This window comes from Maniola hyperantus, chromosome 14, assembly GCF_902806685.2.
Source record: "Maniola hyperantus chromosome 14, iAphHyp1.2, whole genome shotgun sequence".
Lineage (NCBI taxonomy): Eukaryota > Metazoa > Arthropoda > Insecta > Lepidoptera > Nymphalidae > Maniola > Maniola hyperantus.
Genome location: NC_048549.1, coordinates 4,905,532 through 4,927,712, shown reverse-complemented (window position 1 = coordinate 4,927,712; position 22,181 = coordinate 4,905,532). Strand labels below are relative to the sequence as shown.

General features: G+C 37.1%; 1 protein-coding gene across 3 annotated transcripts in view; it reads left to right on the top strand.

Moving 5' to 3' along the window:
* Positions 1–22,181, top strand: part of LOC117988070 (dual specificity protein phosphatase 22-like) — a 54,097-nt gene that overhangs the window by 10,450 nt on the left and 21,466 nt on the right. For all 3 annotated transcript variants that reach the window (XR_011237522.1, XM_034975162.2, XM_069502977.1), the window contains exon 2: positions 8,796–8,912. Coding sequence is in view for 2 of the 3 variants with exons in the window: in XM_034975162.2 (XP_034831053.1) it covers positions 8,796–8,912 (117 nt within the window). In the remaining variant the exon portion in view is untranslated. The remainder of the gene's footprint in view (positions 1–8,795; positions 8,913–22,181) is intronic.

Genomic DNA, 22,181 nt, shown 5'->3' with positions numbered 1-22,181 from the left:
GGAGCATTTCTGTTTTGACAATAACTCATTGCGCTATGACACACAAGTTTATTCTAACAAAGTTTATACAAGCATAATCAGTGCGAAAAAATTTGCATTTTCAGCGACAAAACGTTTTAAATCCGCGAAAGAGAAGCGCTATTTTCAGTATATACTGAAAAACGAGTGACGACTAGCCTTACTTAGAGATAGAGATAGAAGAGATAGGCATACGAATACTTAATAAGTAGTAGGTAATATACTTTTATCGTGGTAAAAGTTAAAAGCCCATTTTCACATAAATTCACGTAGGTGGATCGCATTGCACCGAGATGCAATACGAGATTGTTATATAGTGGGTTATTTTTGTTAGCGTGCCATATAACACATAATGGCTACAATTTGAAAAAATGTTAAGGTGTCGACACGATAATTTTTATTATAATTTCCGCGTCCGCGTTTTTATTATGATTCCGCGTCCGGCGACGTCACGGACCTGTCGCGTTGTCAGTGCTCCGTAGTTTGATTTTAGCAAAACAATATACAATTTTTGCCGTTGAGTGCTCTTGGTGAGCGTATTTTAAAGTTGATTAGACTATAAAGTGTTCAAAAATAGTAACAAGTCGTAGTGGTTGAGTTTAGTGCTGCAAAATCTGTTATTAAAGGTGAGAAACTGTTACACATAAACACGAAAGAGGGTACCTCCACGGTTAATTAGACTGCCGCTCCGCAAATTTGGCTGTCAACAGCGCCATCTCTTTGATAACCCTGAAACTAACACACCCAACAGATTGGTACGCGGTGAATAAGTAACACACATTGCCATCTATCGGATAACGGTCACATTACCTAGTACAAGTCGATTGGATTCCTTGATCGGGTGATGATGCGGTGCGGTGCCTGCGGGAAATTCCTGTCGACAGCAGGTGGCGCTAAATGTAGTATATGTCCAGCGTTGTACCACAAAGCGTGTATTGGGGTCCCAGAAGTAGCACAAATTGCTCAGGGGTGGATGTGCCCGGAGTGCAAAATGAAAGTGCCTAAAACTGGAAATACTGGGACACCCGTAAAGCACGCCAGCAGCGATTACCAGCTGGATGACTCAGTTGCTCCAGAAGACTCCGCACAGACTACGGCGGGAGTGGATACATCAGCTGCATGCGATGACAGTGAAGTAACGCTAAACGACACGGTCTTCGACACTACACAGCCGCTGGACTTGGCCCTAGAAATGCGCCTTTTCCGCGAGGAACTTAGAGAGGTCAGGAGGGAGTTCAAGGAGTTACGAACGGAACTCCTTGACATGCGGAGTATCATCACAGGGTGCAATCGGCGCATCGATGATATAGAGGGGAGGTTGGTGGCAATAGAGAAAGCTACTCTGGAAATGAGTCAGGGCAGACCAGATAGAGAGCTGCGTGTCTTGGAGGAAAAAGTAGCTCTACTACAGGAGGAGCTAAACGAGCGCGACCAGGAGCTTTTGCAGGCAGACATAGAGTTCACCAATCTGCCAGAAGTGAAAGGAGAAAATCCTATCCACATTGTCACGACTCTGGCTGCAAAACTCGGTGTAGATCTGGACAGTAAGGACGTCATCTTTGCAGAGAGAGTTGGTAAAGCCAATGATAGCGCAGCTCAGTTGAGTAGCGGGGGTCGAGGCAGGCGTCTGGTGGCGAGGCTAGCGAGACGCAGTCAGCGAGATGAGCTGCTCCAAAGCGCGCGTGTGAGGCGCGGGGCCACAACGGCGGATATCGGCCTCGACGCACCGGCCAGGCCCTTTTATGTCAATGAGAGGCTGACCAAGAAAAACCGCCATCTCTTCTATCTTGCACGAGAAGCGGCACGAAAGATGCAGTGGAAGTATACGTGGACGAAGCGTGGGCGCATCTACGCACGGAAAGGTGAGGGCCAGCCGGCTCACAGCATTAAGGTAGAGACAGATATTGTTCGTGTTTTTGGTGCCATTCAGGTTGGTAGAGACTGAGCAATCGGACGCTGTTCTAAATAACTATAAGCATATAATATTATACTATTCGGCTGTTCAGGTGTATGTTTATAATTTTGTGTTTGTATGTTTATTTTTGTGCACTAAGTTCTCTTGGGACGTATGCGTGTCTCTGGCACGCAGGTTGACTGTGGATATTTGGGCTTATAAACTAAGTAAAAAAGACCTGGTTCAATTAGAAAAAGAAGATGTTGTTCTGAATGTTATTTATGGCGATATAATATATTCTTTAAGCAATGAAATCTTGCTTCAAACTAGCACAACAAAAAATAGCTTGTCAAATATTAAACTAACTCACGTTTCGTTGGGCGAATATGAATTTATGATTTCAAGAAAAATATATGTCCGCCTCCGTTTATTGCGTCAAATATGTCTTAGGTTCGTTACACAAATCGTATGCCACATTGCAACTGTGAGCCTCATCCATGCTTCAAATCAAATTATACTCTATAACTTAGTTCACAATCAAGTGAAAGTGCCTGAATATGAAGGTTAAGTCAAAATTCCTTAAAGTTGGACTGTTTAATGCAGGCTCACTTGGAACTCGGCAGGATGAATTCCTAGTGGCAATGAGTGAAATCAAAGTAGATCTAATAGCTATCAATGAAACCTGGCTGAGGGAGGGGGAAGAAGGACTTGCTCCGCAGGTACCTGGCTACCGCCTTTTTCATACACCGAGGTCGCCAAATATAAAAGGGGGACGAGGAGGTGGAGTAGGATTCTATATAAAGAGGGGTTTAAGATTTAGTGTTTGTGAACATCCAAATCCTCATTCAGTTGAACAGATGTGGCTACGTTTAAAAGTGGGTCAAAAAATGATCGTGGTAGGGACAGCATATCGACCTCCATGGCAGGATGTTGAGATATTTATTGACTCTATCACCCAATCACTGACTCTATTCTCAAGCTATGACAATACAATACTCTTGGGAGATTTTAACATCAATCTACTAAATCCACTCGATAACAAAACTAAACTTTTTAATGACTTCCTAACCTATATAAACCTTAACCAAGTAGTCACAGAGCCAACTCATTTTACTGACCACAGTGAGACTTTGATAGATGTAGTTTGTACAGATGCCTCAACCCGAGATATAGAGGTGAAGCATGTACAAGAGTTAGGTAGCCATGCCATAATCACGCTCATATTAAACCTAAAGAAGGCTAAAATAGTTCCCCGGTGGATTACCATCAGATCACTAAAAGATATTATTGCAGAAGACTTTAATGCAGACCTTAATAGAGTTCCATGGGAAACTATTAACCGTTTGAAAAATGTTGCAGATATGACGTTGGTATTTAATAGTTACATTTTAACTTTATTTGACATGCACGCTCCAACAAAAAAGATAAAGGTAAAAGAACAATCATGCCCCTGGATAACTTACACTATTAAGAAAATGATTAAGCTGCGTAATCAAAGTCATTCTCGATATAAAGCATCAAAAAATGAGTCACATAAAGAGTACTACAAGAATGTTAAAAAGATTGTGTGTGAGGCAATGGAAGCAGAAAAAAGTGCCTATTTTAAATTTTATATAAATCAATGTATTAATAAGCCTATGTTGTTATGGAAGAATCTAAAAAAGAATGTAGGGATGAATAAAAAACAAGAGTATGAAATACCAACAGGCTTATGTGACCCGGAGAAAATAAATAATCATTTTTTGAACATACCATATAGAGAGAGGCCTTCACTTTCTTATCTTACATACTATGAATTCAACAGGTTTGGTCCTAATATTTTTAACCTGAAACCAGTAACTGAAGCAGAAGTTATAAAAATAATCAAAGGATTAAAATCAAACGCACTAGGCCTAGACGAAATCTCGTTACAGATGTTGCATTGGACACTTCCACAGAGTTTAAGTACTATAACAGCTATTATAAATAAATCTATAACAACCAGCACATTCCCAAATGCATGGAAAACTGCAATAGTCAAACCCCTTCCAAAAGTAAATAATCCAACCAGTATGAAAGATCTTAGGCCTATCAGTATCTTGCCATGTATATCTAAGATCTTAGAAAAACTTGTATGTGCCCAAATGACAGCGTTTGTAGAGGAAAACAAAATATTACCAGCTCACCAATCAGGATTTCGGAAATGCCACAGTACAGCGACTGCAATGATGGATGTAATTGATAACATCCTGACAGCACAAGATCAGGGTATGGGAACCATCCTGGTGCTGCTTGATTTCTCTCGTGCGTTTGACTCAATCGATACCACACTATTACTTTCAAAGCTGTCATATTATGGATTTGGAATGTCGACCTTAAAGTGGTTCAATAGCTTCCTCAGTGGCCGGGCCCAATCTGTGCATATAATTAAAAGTGATGGTACTAAACTGATTTCGTCAACATCTCCGGTACTTCGAGGTGTACCTCAAGGATCCGCGCTCAGTCCATTGCTTTTTGCTATTTATACAGCAGATATAGTTCACTGTTTTTCCAACTGCAAATACCATCTATATGCTGACGACGTGCAACTATATCTCTTTTTCAAACCACAAGACGCAGCAGACGCAGAATTTAAAATCAATGAAGATTTAAATAGAGTATCTAACTGGTCAGAGAAAAACTCATTATTATTGAATCCTCTCAAGTCTAAGTACATGATACTAGGAACAAATAAGATGACAAAAACAATTGAGTCTCTGGGTACACAAGTCAGAATAGGAAATACTAGTGTAGAAAAAGTAACTGAGGCAAGAAATTTGGGAGTAATCTTTGATTCAAACTTGCACTTTGAATCACATATTTCGAATACAGTCAAAAACTGCTTCTACAGATTAAAAGTGCTTTACAAGATAAGATCTTACCTTAGCTTAGAAGTCAGAATACGAATATGTGATTCACTTATTTTGTCAAAGTTAAACTACGCAGACACAGCATATGGACCATGTTTGCTTGGAAGAACCAAAAAGCTAATACAGAGAGTCCAAAATGCCTGTGCTCGGTTCTGTTTCCCCATTGCTCCTCGCTCACATATTAGTCCTTACCTCAACAAAGCAAACCTCTTAAATATGTCAGCTAGAAGGAATCTGCACTTGGCTACTATGTTATTTGGGGTGATCTCCACTGGAAAACCAGAATATCTTTTCACACAGATTAAATGGGCAAGACAGCAGAGCAGGTTTACGCCAAGAGGTTCAGCGTGTCAAATGGCCGTGCCAAGGCATAGAACAGCAGCATTCCGAGGGAGTTTCAGGCTTGCTTTTTCCAGGATCTGGAACATTATCCCACCTCCAGTACAGCACCTTAAGTCAGTATTTGCTTTCAAGTCTAAGCTCAAAAAGATACTCTTAGAAAAGCAAAAGACTTTGGAAGCACTTGCTTGAGTTCTTGAGGTATCGATCACCCACCATTCCAGTATCTTGGAAAGCGGCCTAAATAATTAGCACTGGGAGGTTTCTAGAGACTACCCAAGAATCTAACCCTCGCACACCGTGGGGGACTCGTCATAAGCCTTGTTTTTTGAATAAAAAGTCAGTTAGTTTACTAAGTAAGTATTAGTTACTATGCCAGACCACCGACCGAGAAAAATACTCAGTTTCAGACAATTTTTCGCCCATCCATAGATATTAGTATGTCAATTTAACGCCGAGGGGTCAATCGCACAGATAAATTATGAAACCCGGACCGGTCCGGGACGTCGAGCGGAATTTTTCAGGGGATGCCTGAAAAACAGCGCTGAGGTAGTGTACCCACATACACTACTACAGCATTACGCTGAGGCAATTCCCTTTTTTGGGACAGCTATGCGCCACAGACACGCATTCGGGTTTATGTCAGACATTTATTTTATTTTATTTTAGATTAATTTTACTGTAATTCCATGCAATTCGGCTGGGAAAATCGCCGCCTCTATACACGTAGGTACAGTCGTACACTATCTATAGGAGCTAAGTAAGTGCGATTGTTTTCTCGGTTGAAATGCATGGAAAGCCGTACGTATTAGTTAAGTATTTGTGATCTTTTTGTCTTCATGCTCTGTTTTTTGTTGTGTTTTTTTTTGTTTTGTTTATGTACGTTTGTCTGGTGTTGTTCTGTTTTGTACTGTGCGCTATGGTCCCAAATAAAAGGTTATTTATTTATTTATTTATTTATTTATAAGTATTTTTATTTCTAAAGCAATTGAAGTTTACTATTCCGTCGCGCTCCACGCTGACAGTAGATAAGTATGATAAGTACCTACGCGTGACAATGCTAAGTCACCGACATCAGCGTATAAGAAACTTGGGCCTAAAATACTTGGACATAACTAAACAAAATGTCGAGTGAAGTAATTAATATAAGTACCTAAAGGTTTGATGATGGTGGCTCTACAATACTTAGAACAATAAATTCATAGTGGTCTTTCTTATAAAAACACCAATATTATCGTAGCATTTAATAGTAGATTCATAAAATCATATTGACCGACCGTCGTTCAAAATCTAGATTCACCGTAATTGCGTAATATAATATTTGCTCCATCGAGCTGCACTTCAAGCGGAAATCTGGAAATTTTTCAGAAAATATAACCTTTTCCATTTTCTTTAGTAGTGGGAGGGTGGGTGGTGCACATCACATGCTGCATGCTGTACCATACAGATTTGTCTGATTTGGCGGATTATAGCAAATTAAGCTTATGGTTCCTTCTATAAGCTCAAATTGACTTGCTGCGAGTCTTTACTAAATGCAAATAACTTGTCATAGCTAACTTCTACAAAATTTATTATCAGTGTACACTAGGCCTTAGAACAACAACTGTACAAAAGTGGACGTGTATAGGCATCATTAACGCGCGCTTGACTCCGCTGAAAGTCGCGGTACCCATTTCAAGAGTACCTCCTCAGCGCCCTGACAGTAATGGACCCTTCGCCCGTGTACCACTCGTGATTCTTTTGTTTGTTCTTAAGTAACTATAAAAATATGTCGTAATTTTATGCGGTTGTTTTTTTCACGTTAAGTTTTTATATCATAAATCGTACTTTGTTTAAATTTATGATTTTATGATAGTGTTTTACCTACCTACACTTTTAAGGAAACTATATATGTATGTACTTACCTATTTAAATAAATTTTCAAATACATATTTAAAACAAGTCGTAACTAAAAAAAATAAAAAACACTATGCCAAAAAATAAAAATAAAATCATATTTTGAAAATGGCACCATACTGCCACCATGTTATTTTATGTTGTTCATAAATTTATACCCAGTATCACTTACGATGATGCGAGAATTCTTACGATACCCCGTAGGTACATCCGAATCTGTTCAGGCATTTAAAAGTTATAGTGAAATTTATTTCACTATAACTTTTAAATGCCTGAACAGATTCGGAAAGAAAAAGAAAAGGAAAGAAACTCACATCATACATACATGAACCCTGAAAACATTACACTCATTTTTGGGGTTCCGTACCCAAAAGGTAAAACGGGACCCTATTTGTGCTATTACTAAGACTTTGTCCGTCTGTCTGTTTGTCTGTCTCCAGGCTGTATTCCATGAACTGTGATAGTTAATTGAAATTTTCCAGATGATGTTGCCGCTATAACAACAAATACTAAAAAACAGAATAAAATAAATATTTAAGGGGGCTCCCATACAACGGTACGGAACCCTTCGTGCGCGAGTCCGACTCGCTCTTGGCCGATTTTTTCGGATAATCGTGTATAATCAGGGAACCGGCAGGACTCGAACCTTGCGATTCTGTGGGTATCGCGCCCATAACGCCAAAAGTTTAATTTTAAATTTAGTTTGGCATACCTGTCCGTGTGATAACACGATCTAATGTCCAGAATAGCCTTTGCCGGCTACTTCGTCCGGGAGGCTTTATCTTGTATTATTTGGCATAATAGGTATTAGGAGTGGAATGGACAAATAGTCCAAAGATTCAAAAAGCCTTGAATGATTAAATGAGAATATCAACAATTATTTCAAAGAATTTTTCCTTAAAAATGGCGGGCTTTCAGGCCATTTCTCTCACTGGCGATACTTAATACGAAAACAAATGGCTAGATAACTGCGTCGTATGAAATGAAAGGTCAACTTCGCTTTTCTATTTTCTTTTCAATATACAAAGAAATGGAAAAGGATTGAAAAAATGTTTTGTTATCTTCTCGCAGTGTTATTCCGAGAAAATCACCATGATATTATTATTATGATTTTTTACTAGCCGATGCCCGAGACTTCGTTCGCGTCGATTTAGGTTTTTATAAATCCCGAGGAAACTGTTTGATTTTCCAGGATAAAAAGTAGCTTGTGTCACAATACTCATGGAAAAAATCTCGTGGTTGCTCCGCTGCGACGAAATTGAAGGACAAACCAATAAACCATCAAACAAACACACTTTTGCATGTATAATATGGGTAGTGATAGAAGTGGTCACGACCCTCATCAATGAGGAATATATCGCAGAATAATTGACAATAATTCTGAGGCACATTATGATTAGAGTCACTAGCGGCGCGGCGGAGAATGAATGATGCATCGATATAAATGACAAGATATGGTCAAGCGAACAAAATCTTTCGCGGTTTAGGAACCAAATAAATCAGCGCCAACTCTTATCTACTAATGAACGACCCGTTTGAAATCCAGACGTTACTGAGGTTGCATTGGTGCTAAACTGTGGTGTTAAAGCAACACTGAGTCGGTGGCATTTTGTTTGTTCATAACCCTGTCCATACGGAGTGATATATAAGTCGATGGAATGATGATACGATGATATTATGATATAAAATACACGTTTAGATTCTTCTTGCAGATATACCTACTTACTTTATAGTTTAAATACTCTTATTTCTTGTTACAGGTCTTACCGGGTCTCTACGTGGGGAATTACAGAGACTCAAAAGACCCTTTACAATTAGACAAATACAAAATAACCCACATCCTCTCCATACACGATTCTGCCCGAAGAATACACGCTGTAAGTTTTATTTTAGTTAAAACATTTCATAATAAATCAACACTGATATGCTCATCCACGACAATGTATGGCAATCATTTTTTTTACAAGTTCAATTATTTTATTATCAACAAATCCTTGTTGATAATAAAATAAACAGCGCACGAAATCAGGGACATTCTGAGAAATACACTAGGAAAGCTAACCTAATCTTCTTCTATAATTATTAATACTAGCTTATGCTCACGACTTCGTCCGCGTGGACTACACAAATTTCAAACTCCTATTTCACCCCCTTAGGGGTTGAATTTTCAAAAATCCTTTTGTAGCGGATGCCTACGTCATCTGCATGCCAAATTTCAGCCCAACCCGTTCAGTAGTTTGAGCTGTGCGTTGATAGACCAGTCAGTCACCTTTTCCAGAGGAAAAACTGACTGACTGATTGACTGACTCACTGATCTATCAACGCACAACCTAAATTACTGGACGGATCGGGCTGAAATTCAACATGCAGATACCTAGCTATTATGGCATAGACTTCTGCTAAGAAAGGATTTTTGAAAATTCTATGCCTAAAGGGGTAAATTTTTTTTTGAAATTTGTGGTATACCATTATACCCAATTTCATTAAAATTTGTTCAATAGTTTCACGTAATGCGGGCACAGACAGACATACAGACAGACAAAAACTCAAAAAAAAATTGTTTTGGGGTCCATATATCGATAATAATGTTTCACCCGATTAAAATTTTCATAAAATATTTAATGTACAGAAATTGTCCAGTTACAATTTCATTATAAGTATAGAATATATGTAGATTACCTCAGCAACTTCGACTTTCAACTGAAATTCACAAACTTTTAGTTGAAAACAAAAAGTTTTCAATCCTTTTCCCTCCCGCAAAAAAACCTTCTACCACATCCTCGTTCAAATGATTTCATGAATATTCTACCTTGCAAGCGCGTTCGGGAATTTGAGATGAGATGGACATACCTACATTTCATAACTTCAATAAACGCTCTCCCATGTGTAAATACCAGCAGAGGCGTCTGTTTCGTGCACATGAATAATTTGTTTTATTGCCAAAGCTGTAGTACTCTGTTTACATTCATGGAAGCTATAAGTCCAAGCGGAGTAATAAACGTACGTAAGTACAATACATATTTAGAATATTCTCAGAGATTCATGGAATTATCGTGCTTAGTTTTGATATAGGTAGCTACATATTTATCATTGACACGAATAGACATGAGCCATGATATGCAGGCTCGTGACCCTATGAAGGTATGCCTACCTAAAACCCTTTCCATTTATCACATAATGGCAGAGGGTTTCTTGAAATGAAATGAAATGAAATATGTATTTTATGTAGGACAACTTGTGCGTATGACTCTTAGACCAATATACTTAACTAAGTCTTATGGCAAGACTCTAGCACCAATTTGTAAAACAGATTCTACTTAGAAGAGGTGATAATGAACTCAGAATTTCGCACATATTTTTTGGTAAACAAGACTTAAAAACGTAAGTTTACGCTGTACCTATGTGGTTTTGAGCCGGGACGGTAACTGGCTTACCAGTTTAGTTTTGCCAGTATTTGCGGCGAAAATTCCCGCAAGAAGTAAGAACTATGTTTTTCCTCCCGCTTTGGTACTAAAAACTTTTTTGATACTATCTCATTTACGAGCAAAAGCACAAGCGTTATTTATTTTAAGTTAAGTATTTTCTACTTAGTCCTATTTTTTTGACTGCGAGATAGACCGGCGTTTGATGACAATCATGCTTATGGAAAGCAATGATGAGGTTTAGGTTGGAGCATGCTTGTCTAGAAGATGCCTTTTCATTTACGACTCATAAGGTAAACGATTTATTATAAAGTTGATTTAGGTAAGTCAAATTTATAATAATCTTCTTTTTGCATCTAGAGTAAAAGAAACACAGGAAGCCATACGAAAAAGTCAGTTAGCTATTCGACTGTATATTTAAAACGAAATCTCTCTTCAAATTCCGGCTTAGTAAATGCGTAATGAACGCACGAGCATCCATAATCCTCCAAGTCCCCAACTTCGTTCGGAATCTTTGCTTATTCAAATTTTGGCGCCCCATTCGACGAAGTTAGATTGTGATGATATATTAATTAATCTAGAGAATTCTCGCGACTTTCATTCTTTGTTTATTCAAGCATATTCCTTCAGTCCTCTTTTGAATGCATTGTCATAATCTATCTCATTTACCCATATTTCCTACGGTTTGGGAATGAGGAGTTGGAGCCCGAAATTCAATGACAAAGTATGGTAGATATCTACCTATGTTTGTAGTAGATTTATTTTATCTTTCTATATATAAAAATTAATCGCTAAATATGTTGCTGATCGCAAATCTCGAGAACAGCTAACCCGATTTCGCTAATTCTTTTTTTATAATATTCCTTGAAGTACGAGGATGGTTCTTACGGAGATAAAAATTTAAAAAAATTTAATCGACTGTTAGGCGGTACGAAGTTCGCCGGGGCAGCTAGTTACATATACAAATAATCACAATATAGCAGTTTGAAGCTGAAATTAAAATAAACTACCTGCATAATTTTATTGACTTTATCAATAAGTTGGCATGTGTTTTAGCACTTTTAGCCTTGTGATTTAGACTGTGTGTAATTAATTGCACAAATCACACAACACTAATTGCAAGTGCACACAATCTTTAAAATCTTTAAATTAACTTGACAGGTCTAAATCCTATCCTTTTCTGCAGGGAACACTATGAAAAGGGTAGCAAAAGCAATGTATTTAAACCTGTCAATTTGGTTTTTAGATTGTGTACAATCTTCGCGGTTTAGGTCAGTTAAAGCGACTAGATTAGGAAGTTGAAAGAAGCGTATGCGAAGAGTAGCTTGGGGTCAGTATTGTTAGTAGGTATTTGAAAAAAATCGTAGCAAAATATGAACATATTTAAACATGAAAGTAAATGAAACCTATAAAATGCCTGTAAATAAGTAGATTGCCAGTGTAAGTCTATAATGCGGCCAGTTCCATTTAAATGTTATGTATGAATTGGACGCTCGAACTACATCAAAGGATTTACGACTGAAAGCTCTCCATATTTCCCCTTCACTTTCAGGATCCCAAATGATACATTATTTAATCTGTCCGTATAAAGGAACTAGGTAGTAGGTACAGTAGGTGGCAGAAAGTAATGTACATCGACCATTAGAATGAGATAGCAGATTTGTAGAGCGTTGTCTCTGTCGTCGAGATCGACAAAACGTCATATAGGCAACGTTCTACAAATGAAATGAAATGAAATGAAATGAAATGAAAATCTTTTTGAAATGAAATGAAATGAAAATCTTTTTTATTCGTATAAACTTTTACAAGTGCTTACGAATAGTCGGATGCATCTACCACTGGTTCGGAATGCCTTTCCTGCCGAGAAGAACCAGCAAGAAAGAAAGCAAAAGCAAAGCCGAAATGTCATTCTAAAGGTCGATGTACATTATTCTGCCGCGTACTGTACTTCGTTATACTTTAAGTTATTCACCTGCCAACACTAATTGAAACATATGGAGTATGGCCCATTACTGTATCATAATCATAGTAACCGATAGAGTCCACTGCTGGACATAGGTCTCTTGTAGAAATTTCCACACGCCACGGTCTTGCCGCCCGAATACAGCGGCTCCCTGCGACTCGTCTGGTGTCGTCCGTTCACTTAGTTGGGGGTCTTCCAATGCTGCGCTATCCGGTGCGAGGTCGCCATTCCAGCACCATCACTTGCATATTACTGGATATTTTCTCTCATTTTAATCTTCCGTCACGTAGGTAGGTAACTCGCTGGTTCTGTGCCTAGTTCATTTAATGGTGTCAAACGTTAAATAATACTTAAATCTAAATCTTTATGATTAGGTATTCAAACTGTCTAGACTCCAGACGTGATTCTGACGAAACTTGAATGGAACAAACATAACAAGCCAGTCATAAAAGTTTAACGAGTTGCGTAGCTCGACTCCGCCCAAAGCCACATATCGCCAAATCGACCTGACCTAGTTTTGTATGTGTCAGAATTATCCATACTTACTTATTATTATAAATGCGAAAGTTTTCTGTCTGTCTGCTAGCTTTTCACGGCTAATCCGTTTAACCGATTTTGACAAAATTTGGTACAGAAATATAGCTTGCATAACATGTGTATTGTGTTCATGCATCGGTAATCCCATGAAACTTTGTACAGTTGTTATCAGCATTTGCATGAAGATTTCGGACATAGTACCCACTATCAAAGTATTTCTTACGGTAATGACGGTACGTAGAATGATGGCACATGAATCGTAAAATTGAAAGAGGCATTGCAAAGCAGCCGGGTAGTAAGTATTTTAGTAGGTATTTTATTAAAATAGCCAAAATAATTGGGAGACTCATATCGCCACGCCTTTGGTAACTTCACACCGTCCTGTCATTAATGTAGGTACCTACCTTCATTACGTCCATAAAATTTACGACACTAAATAAAGGTGCCACGCCTTTCGTAACTATTACGGGTAAAGCTGATCATCATCATCATCAACAACACTTTTTTTTAAAGTATGGAGAACTCTCAGGCATATAGGTTTCATCACAATGTTTTCCTTAGCGGCCAATCTCCATACAGATGAGTCAACTGCGCGGGAGATATTATAGTGCACAAGACACTTAGTGTGTTCGCAAATACAGACGCACTCTCTATTCCTTCACTCTCATAGCCCGATGGGACGGAAATCTTATACGACCGGAGAGAGATCAGGTGCAGGACCGACGGCTTTACGTGATCTCCGAGGCAAGGGGACAGAACACCGCCAACTTCCTAACTCCGGGCTAGTAGGTACCTGCAGAAAAATTCTTAACAGAAAAATCCAATACCTAACTATTTTTTGGCCCGACCCGGCAATCGAATCCAGGACCTCGTCATCTGCAGTCGAACATGCTTACCACTAGACCAATGAGGCAGTTGCACTGCTTACTACTAGGGGTGTATACCTAACTGATCATTATTCTTCACATTACTTGAATTGCTGCGATCAGACTGAATCCGCTTTATGTTCCCCTCGAGACCTCTAGAACTCTCCAAAAGTTATAGTCGAGCCTGAGGAATGAGATAATACACTACTTAAACAACTGAACTGAATTGAACAAGATTTATTTGATAGTCATGAAGCGTACATTGACTCACTGAGTGAGTTTATCAATTGCCGCGGGAAACCAAGTATTTTGTATAGCAAGAAGAGCTCTTTGTTATTCCATTCATAATATTATGTGGTCTTTCGATAGTGGGGCGATAAATTGATATCTGGCGTAATTTTAGATCTAGAATAACAAATAATAGAATAATAGGTGTAGGGGCGCCCCGGACACCCGCACGTCACCCGTGCTATCCCGTACCGGGTTAAACGGACGGTTTACGGACTGAAAATGTGCTGTTGATGCCGTAAGCGCTGCGAAACGAAAGAGATAAGTCGTTTGCCATTCGTCGTTGGTTTACTAAAATAGTGACCTGACATACCTATATGAAATAAAGTACACACGTACTTAACGATGTTCGAGTAGAATTATTGATTTACAATAAAAATCAACTGCGTTAAACTCTGACGAATAATTCCGAGTAGTTAATTCTATGACTCAATTTAAGTTAATTACAAAGTAACAAACGGATAAAGGTTTCGTTTGCAAACCTATTTGGATAATTACTATAGGTGATTACTATACTTAGTAACTACTAAGAAAGGCGTTGTAATTTTGTATGATGAGCGTGGAAGGCATTTTTAGAAAAATTACATACAAAAATACAGGCCATCACTCACATCGAATTTTTGTAGCGATACACCCGCGCGTATCTTGAACGAGCGGTTGTATCGCTGTATCGATACATTTAATCAGTATTCACATTTCACATTGGAATTTTTAGTTACACTGACCAGCGACGCAGGGCTACTGTATGACGACCTTTTTGCGGCAGGTACTTATCGCTGCAAAAAGTCGCCGTAGACGATGTCTCAATTTTAAAAAACCGGCCAGTGCGAGTCAGACTCGCGTACTGAGGTTACACTACTAAATAATAATAATAATAATAATAAAAACCTTTTATTCAGCCAAATTTACAAATAGGTAGAAACAGGAAATCGTATTTTATCGACATTTTGCAGGAAAAATCAATAACTATTATGCTTAAAAGTAAATAAAAATCTGTTTTAGTATGTTCAAGTAAATGTTCATGTTCCCTTTCGTATGATTCCCCACTTGGTATATTAATCTTACTTTGAAAGTTAAAAATAGTAATATTTGTTTATGAACACATTTTAATTTTTTTCTTATGATGTAACCACCACAAATTCACTGTTTTTAGATTTTTCCCCTCAATAGTAGGTCTTATAGCAGACTATAAGACCTACCTTCGTGCCAAATTTCATGATTCTAGGTGAACGGGAAGTACCCTATAGGTTTCCAGACTGACAGACAGACAACAAAGTGATCCTATAAGTGTTCCGTTTTTCCTTTTGAGGTACGGAACCATAAAAATGGGAAGCCAGAAGTAAAAGTCGGCATGCTCGTACAAAATATCATCCACAAACTGTGCCAACTGCCAAGGATCTTCGACAATAGAATTTCATCACATCACTATTATTTTCCACGAGTGTTTGCAGATGTATGCCAAATGAGGGACCGCGGCCGGTCGCCGAGTTCTGCCCTTTCACACCGCTTGATTTCAGAGTGTTGAAGCTTCATTTAAAATCTGGTCGACGTGTGCAATTTTTCTTTTCACCTTTCTTGATTTTTGATGGCATAGACAGATATGTAATTTTAAACAGTGCCTTTATGCTCAATCTGTGCAGGTAAATATATAGACTGATGAGCACATAGCCACTCATTTGTGTTGCGCAAAACATCTAATATTGTGATAATAAAATGACTAACTAACCATGCACTTGTCATATCACGATTAAAAATATAGCCATGATTATTATGCTAAAATTTACCTAATCATAAACTGGGAGTCAAAAATAAATATTTGTAGTAATATTTTGAACAGAATCGTTATGCCGTGACAGGATACAACGTCAATGTTACCCAACTCAAAAGGCTATGATTTAATAGTATCTTATTGTAATGTAAATCATCAATTATATTATGTCCTTAATTAATGTAGTAAAACAATAATAGGTAAACCGTCAATACATGTTGCAAATAATATTATTTAAGTAAATTAATAATAATGTCAACAATCTCAATGTTGGTACAATGGTACCTACCATTGTACCAACATAAATAATTATAAAAAATATCGTGTGATGGTCGACGTCCGCCTGTTTTGCGATGGGAAGATATAAAAGTAGCTACCTCGACAGAGGAGCCACAGTATCGTACAGTCTCCAAGTGAAATTGATTCGGTGTTAGTTCAATCCTTGTGTTAACAACAAATTACGGTTTAATTATTATAATTGAATGGTGAGGTTCTCCAGCCCAGAGCAAACGAGGCCGGCGGTTTATCTAAAGTTAAGTATTCTTATATTTTATTGTAAATTGTAATGTATGTAATCACTTGCCTTTTAATGTTTATTTGTTATAACCATGTACCAAATATGTTTAAAATATAATGTAATGTTGTAATGCTTTTAAAAGATGTGTGTTGTGTAGTTTGTTTGCCCTTTCTTCTACACAACGAAACACCTTTGGAAACGGGTGGTAGATTCATTTTAATATGAAATAGACCTATGCTGAGAAATACAACAAAATACAGATAGGTCTATAAAGATTAAAGTATTAAAGATCTTTCAATAAATGATTAATTATTATTCGACTTAGTTGGTTTTACTTCTGTATTTATTACCTACCCTCTTTTGCTATTTATTTTATACATTGAGATAAAAGTAAACACTAGGTTGTTAGCTTCTAATTATTATAGAAGCCTGTTTAGATGATTAGGATTCGTACTTTAAAATAATACAGCAGATGCTTTGCTTGAATTTTTAATTACTTGGCATGACCTGACAAAATTTACAACTACCTACATTTCAAATAATTGATAGATGGTAACTTTTATTAGTCGTCATTAGATTCTATTGATCATCACTATTAAAGCCCACTGTCTTAACTTCTCTCTTTTTATCTAAATCTCTCATCAGAAGTGGGATACGATAATTCTTTTCTTGTCGCAATACTAATACTTTTCAAATGCTTTCAGCAATCGTGGATGCGGCTTCTCCTCGAAGCGACAGGCTGCCGCCTGTCATCAGCGCCACTTGGTGTTAGTGTCCAATGATCCCAAAACGAGAGGCAACTCTGTTGTCAGCGGCACTTGGTGCTGGTGTGGCACCGCCGGTTGAAACGTCGCGTCGTTTGATCAAGCTAAGTACAATTTTGTGCGTTGTGTGTGAAGAAAAGTGTAAATATAAAACCACGATTTTGTGGTGTTGTTTCTATGAAAAAGTTTTTGTGAGGGTAATCATAAAAGATTTTTAATTAGTTAGATAAACCACGTGTTGTGGTATAATTTATTTAGATAAGAATAAGTCTAGTTAGGCGTCAGATTGACCGAGCGGTTTATAATAAAGTATATAACAATGTGAAATCATTTAGAAGGTTATGATATACCGAAACTAAATAACGAATAAATCAGTAGGTTTGCTTTAGAGACATTGCATCGTACCGTTTGCTTACAACTCAAAACAAGAAGAAATCACTATTTTGATTTATGTAACTTAAACGTAAACTATATTAATTGTTCATTCTCCTTCTTAAAATAATTCAACTATTTTTCTTTTCTAAAAAGAGATGCTCAAGTAACTTTTGTTAATCAACTAACTTCTTTTTCTTAAAACAACGTAAAGCAGATTGCCTACTCAAGTATTTCTTTTCTGTTTAGTGATGCTATCAGAACATTTAATTTTATAACTACCTACGTTACAACGCGTTTTAATTTATTCTTGTTTTGAGTTGGTTTGAGATACATACACTACACTTGTTTATAAAACATAATCAACAAAGAAAACATTCTCTTCTACTCTAATTTCGGTCTGACGTCTAGCTACCCTAGTTTTTATGACAATAACATTGACGTTGAATCATTGAATATCGTTTTGTGGATGGAGCAATCTTACTTTTTTTTTATGTCGGTACTTTTGTTGCCACTGTTCACTGGCTGCAGTTTTTTTATTTTCCTATGTACTTCGGGAACGAAGTACTTATCAAGATGGCCGAATGGCCGTCATTTATATTAAATGACGGAAAGAAAACAAAAATATTATCTTAAAGGGGAACCAAAACAAAACAAACAAAAAAAAAAAAGAAAGAAAAAAAAAAAAAAAAAAAAAAATTGTGATTCTCAAGTGGAACAAAGGGGATTAGGTTAGTTAGGTCTGTCTGGAGCTAATCATTACCTTGTACTATGTGGAAAACGGAAAATAATGATATTATATTATCTTCTTTTTTTTTGGTCTGGTAATGTTAGACGCCTTGTTCGGACGGTGCTAGCGTACAGTATTTACTAGACAAGAGTCTTGTACAAGACCCATTTATGGGCGGACAGACAGTTAGGCAGGGTAGTTAGGCTGCCTGGAGCTAATCATTACTAGTACTAACGCAAAAAAATAATAAATTATTAGGCTAGTAATGTTAGACGCCTTGTTCGGACGGTGCTAGCGTACAGTATTTACTAGACAAGAGTCTAGTACAAGACCCATTTATGGGCGGGCAGCGGTTAGGCCAGTTAGTTAGGGCTGCTCAAGCTAATCATTACTAATACTAATGCTAAAAAAAAAAATATATATATTTTTGGTTTAGTAATGTTAGGTGACTTGTTCGGACGGCGCTAGCGTACAGTCTTTACTAGGCAAGAGTCTAGTACAAGACCCTATTTATGGGGTGCAGCCAGTTAGGGAGTTAGGCTGCTGGTGTCCTGCCCTGTTGCTTTGCCGTTATGTCCCACCAGCAGGGGAATAGGTACCCTGCAATAAAGGACGGAGGCAAAAAGTCTGCTGGGGTTGCTGACCCTCTCAGTCTAGATCTACACGCACAGCAGGTGGGAGGACCGAGAGGGGGTAGCAACTGGTTAGTTAGCTGTAGCTTATAGATATTTTTTTAGCTTACAGATATTTTTTTTGTAGCTTTTAGCTAGATCTCTCTTCTTTTTTTTTTCTCTTTTCCTTCTGTTTTTCCCTATGTACTTCGGGAGCGAAGTACTTATCAGCATGGCCGTGTCATATCACGATTAAAAATATAGCCATGATTATTATGCTAAAATTTACCTAATCATAAACTGGGAGTCAAAAATAAATATTTGTAGTAATATTTTGAACAGAATCGTTATGCCGTGACAGGATACAACGTCAATGTTACCCAACTCAAAAGGCTATGATTTAATAGTATCTTATTGTAATGTAAATCATCAATTATATTATGTCCTTAATTAATGTAGTAAAACAATAATAGGTAAACCGTCAATACATGTTGCAAATAATATTATTTAAGTAAATTAATAATAATGTCAACAATCTCAATGTTGGTACAATGGTACCTACCATTGTACCAACATAAATAATTATAAAAAATATCGTGTGATGGTCGACGTCCGCCTGTTTTGCGATGGGAAGATATAAAAGTAGCTACCTCGACAGAGGAGCCACAGTATCGTACAGTCTCCAAGTGAAATTGATTCGGTGTTAGTTCAATCCTTGTGTTAACAACAAATTACGGTTTAATTATTATAATTGAATGGTGAGGTTCTCCAGCCCAGAGCAAACGAGGCCGGCGGTTTATCTAAAGTTAAGTATTCTTATATTTTATTGTAAATTGTAATGTATGTAATCACTTGCCTTTTAATGTTTATTTGTTATAACCATGTACCAAATATGTTTAAAATATAATGTAATGTTGTAATGCTTTTAAAAGATGTGTGTTGTGTAGTTTGTTTGCCCTTTCTTCTACACAACGAAACACCTTTGGAAACGGGTGGTAGATTCATTTTAATATGAAATAGACCTATGCTGAGAAATACAACAAAATACAGATAGGTCTATAAAGATTAAAGTATTAAAGATCTTTCAATAAATGATTAATTATTATTCGACTTAGTTGGTTTTACTTCTGTATTTATTACCTACCCTCTTTTGCTATTTATTTTATACATTGAGATAAAAGTAAACACTAGGTTGTTAGCTTCTAATTATTATAGAAGCCTGTTTAGATGATTAGGATTCGTACTTTAAAATAATACAGCAGATGCTTTGCTTGAATTTTTAATTACTTGGCATGACCTGACAAAATTTACAACTACCTACATTTCAAATAATTGATAGATGGTAACTTTTATTAGTCGTCATTAGATTCTATTGATCATCACTATTAAAGCCCACTGTCTTAACTTCTTTCTTTATCTAAATCTCTCACACTCATGTTTATTTTTATTTAACTTTTAGTGCCTTATTGATATTTATTTATATTTTACGAGCGGATACCCGGCTTGTGATCCTACGCTAAGAAAAACTAAAAACCCTCTAAAACCATCAAACCATCTTCGCATTATAGACTTTCTATGAAACTGGTCAGGGGCACATCGGTTGATGGTTTCAAATCCTGCTACGGACACAGGTAGAAACATTTTTTGTGTTTTATATATTTAAGAAGATTGTACGATCATATTATATTATAACAAATATGTAGGACTAAATTTAAATGCATGATAACATATTATAGTGCGATTGGGTGTGACTCGTTGGGCACCTCCTTGGGTAACTAAGAGCATTCCGAACCAGTGCCAGTCATAGATTCACGTAACGGTTCAAAAGCACCCGTATAAGTTTATTTTAATAATAAAAATATGTTCTAAATAGGTATTATTGTGACATGAAGCTTTGCAGTCCGAAACTTTTTTCAGGAATCAAAATTTATGTAGTTAACCTACCTACACAAAACTGATAAAGAAGTTATTTGACAAAAAGGTATAGAATATTTAGGAGTGTTTCTCGCTGTTATTATTTCAAATTTCTCATCGTTAAACTGAGGTGGCACCATTAAAGTGGTACAGGAAAACTAAATTGCTGAGCGGTACGGTTATATTGCCGGTCGAGTCGATAACGTGCTGGCCGCGACCGAGGACAATTCTGCTTAAATTAAAACGATGTATTTTTCCATTCTATACCTACAATCAATTTAATGAACTATCGAAACTGATAAGTGAATAGTTGATGAAAAGTGATAAGTGAATAGTTTCTCTTCAGCGTGTGTGCGTTCCTAACTAAGTATACTTATATTGCAAGTAGCTTAGTCAAAGTCAAATCAATTATTCAAATTGGGTACTAAATTGTACACTTTCTGATGGTCAATTGGTGAATTTGCAATATAAGGATGAAGCATCCTGGTGATAATTATTTTAGCGTTTAAACTATCGTGTGTGATTTCCATTATACATGTATGATAAAACGGCTTTTCGTTTACGGCTTTGGTGATAATTAATTACGTAAACTTAAAACTAAAGCTACGAGAGTTTCAAACGCGCCCACCAAGTTTGAGGTCTTACTTATGACCGCGACTTCATCCGCGTGGACTACAAATATTTCAAACTCCTATTTTACCTCTTAGGGGTTGAAGTTTCAAAAATCCTCAGCGGATGTCTACATCATAATATCTACCTATCTTTATGCCTTTCAGCCCTATCCGTCCAGTTGTATAGTTTGAGCTGTGCTTTGATAGATCAGTACCCGTAGTACAAGATTTTACGTCTCACGAAACGAAACCAAATTCGAGAGTCGAAATACTTCCGCGTTACAGTAAACTGGATGTTAATTGCCTTGTTTTAAAGCTCAAGTTTGTCTACACTTCTACAGCCAGCGCTCCAAGCGGAAACATTGCGAAATTAAAATCAGTGGCATTGAATATTTGAGTTCAATTCAAGGCTGTTTAGGTCCATTTTACTGTAACACGGAAGTATTTCGACTCTCGAATTTGGTTTCGTTTGGTGAGACGTAAAATCTTGTACTACGGGTACAGTCAGTTAGACACCTTTTCCTTTTATATATTTCGATAAAGGCAACACCACTAGGTACACGAATAAAAATTGGTATTCTATATCTATATTTATGTATGTAGATATACCTACATAAATGAAAATAAAATGTAAAAATGTATTTGTCTGTGATTTCTGCCTTTTATTAAGCTTATGCATAAATAGTTACCTAACTATTAATGCATGCTTGAAAATGTATTCAGGTTTTGCGTGTAAGTAGGTACTTACAAATCTGAATACTTAGATATTTTTAAAACTTGCCA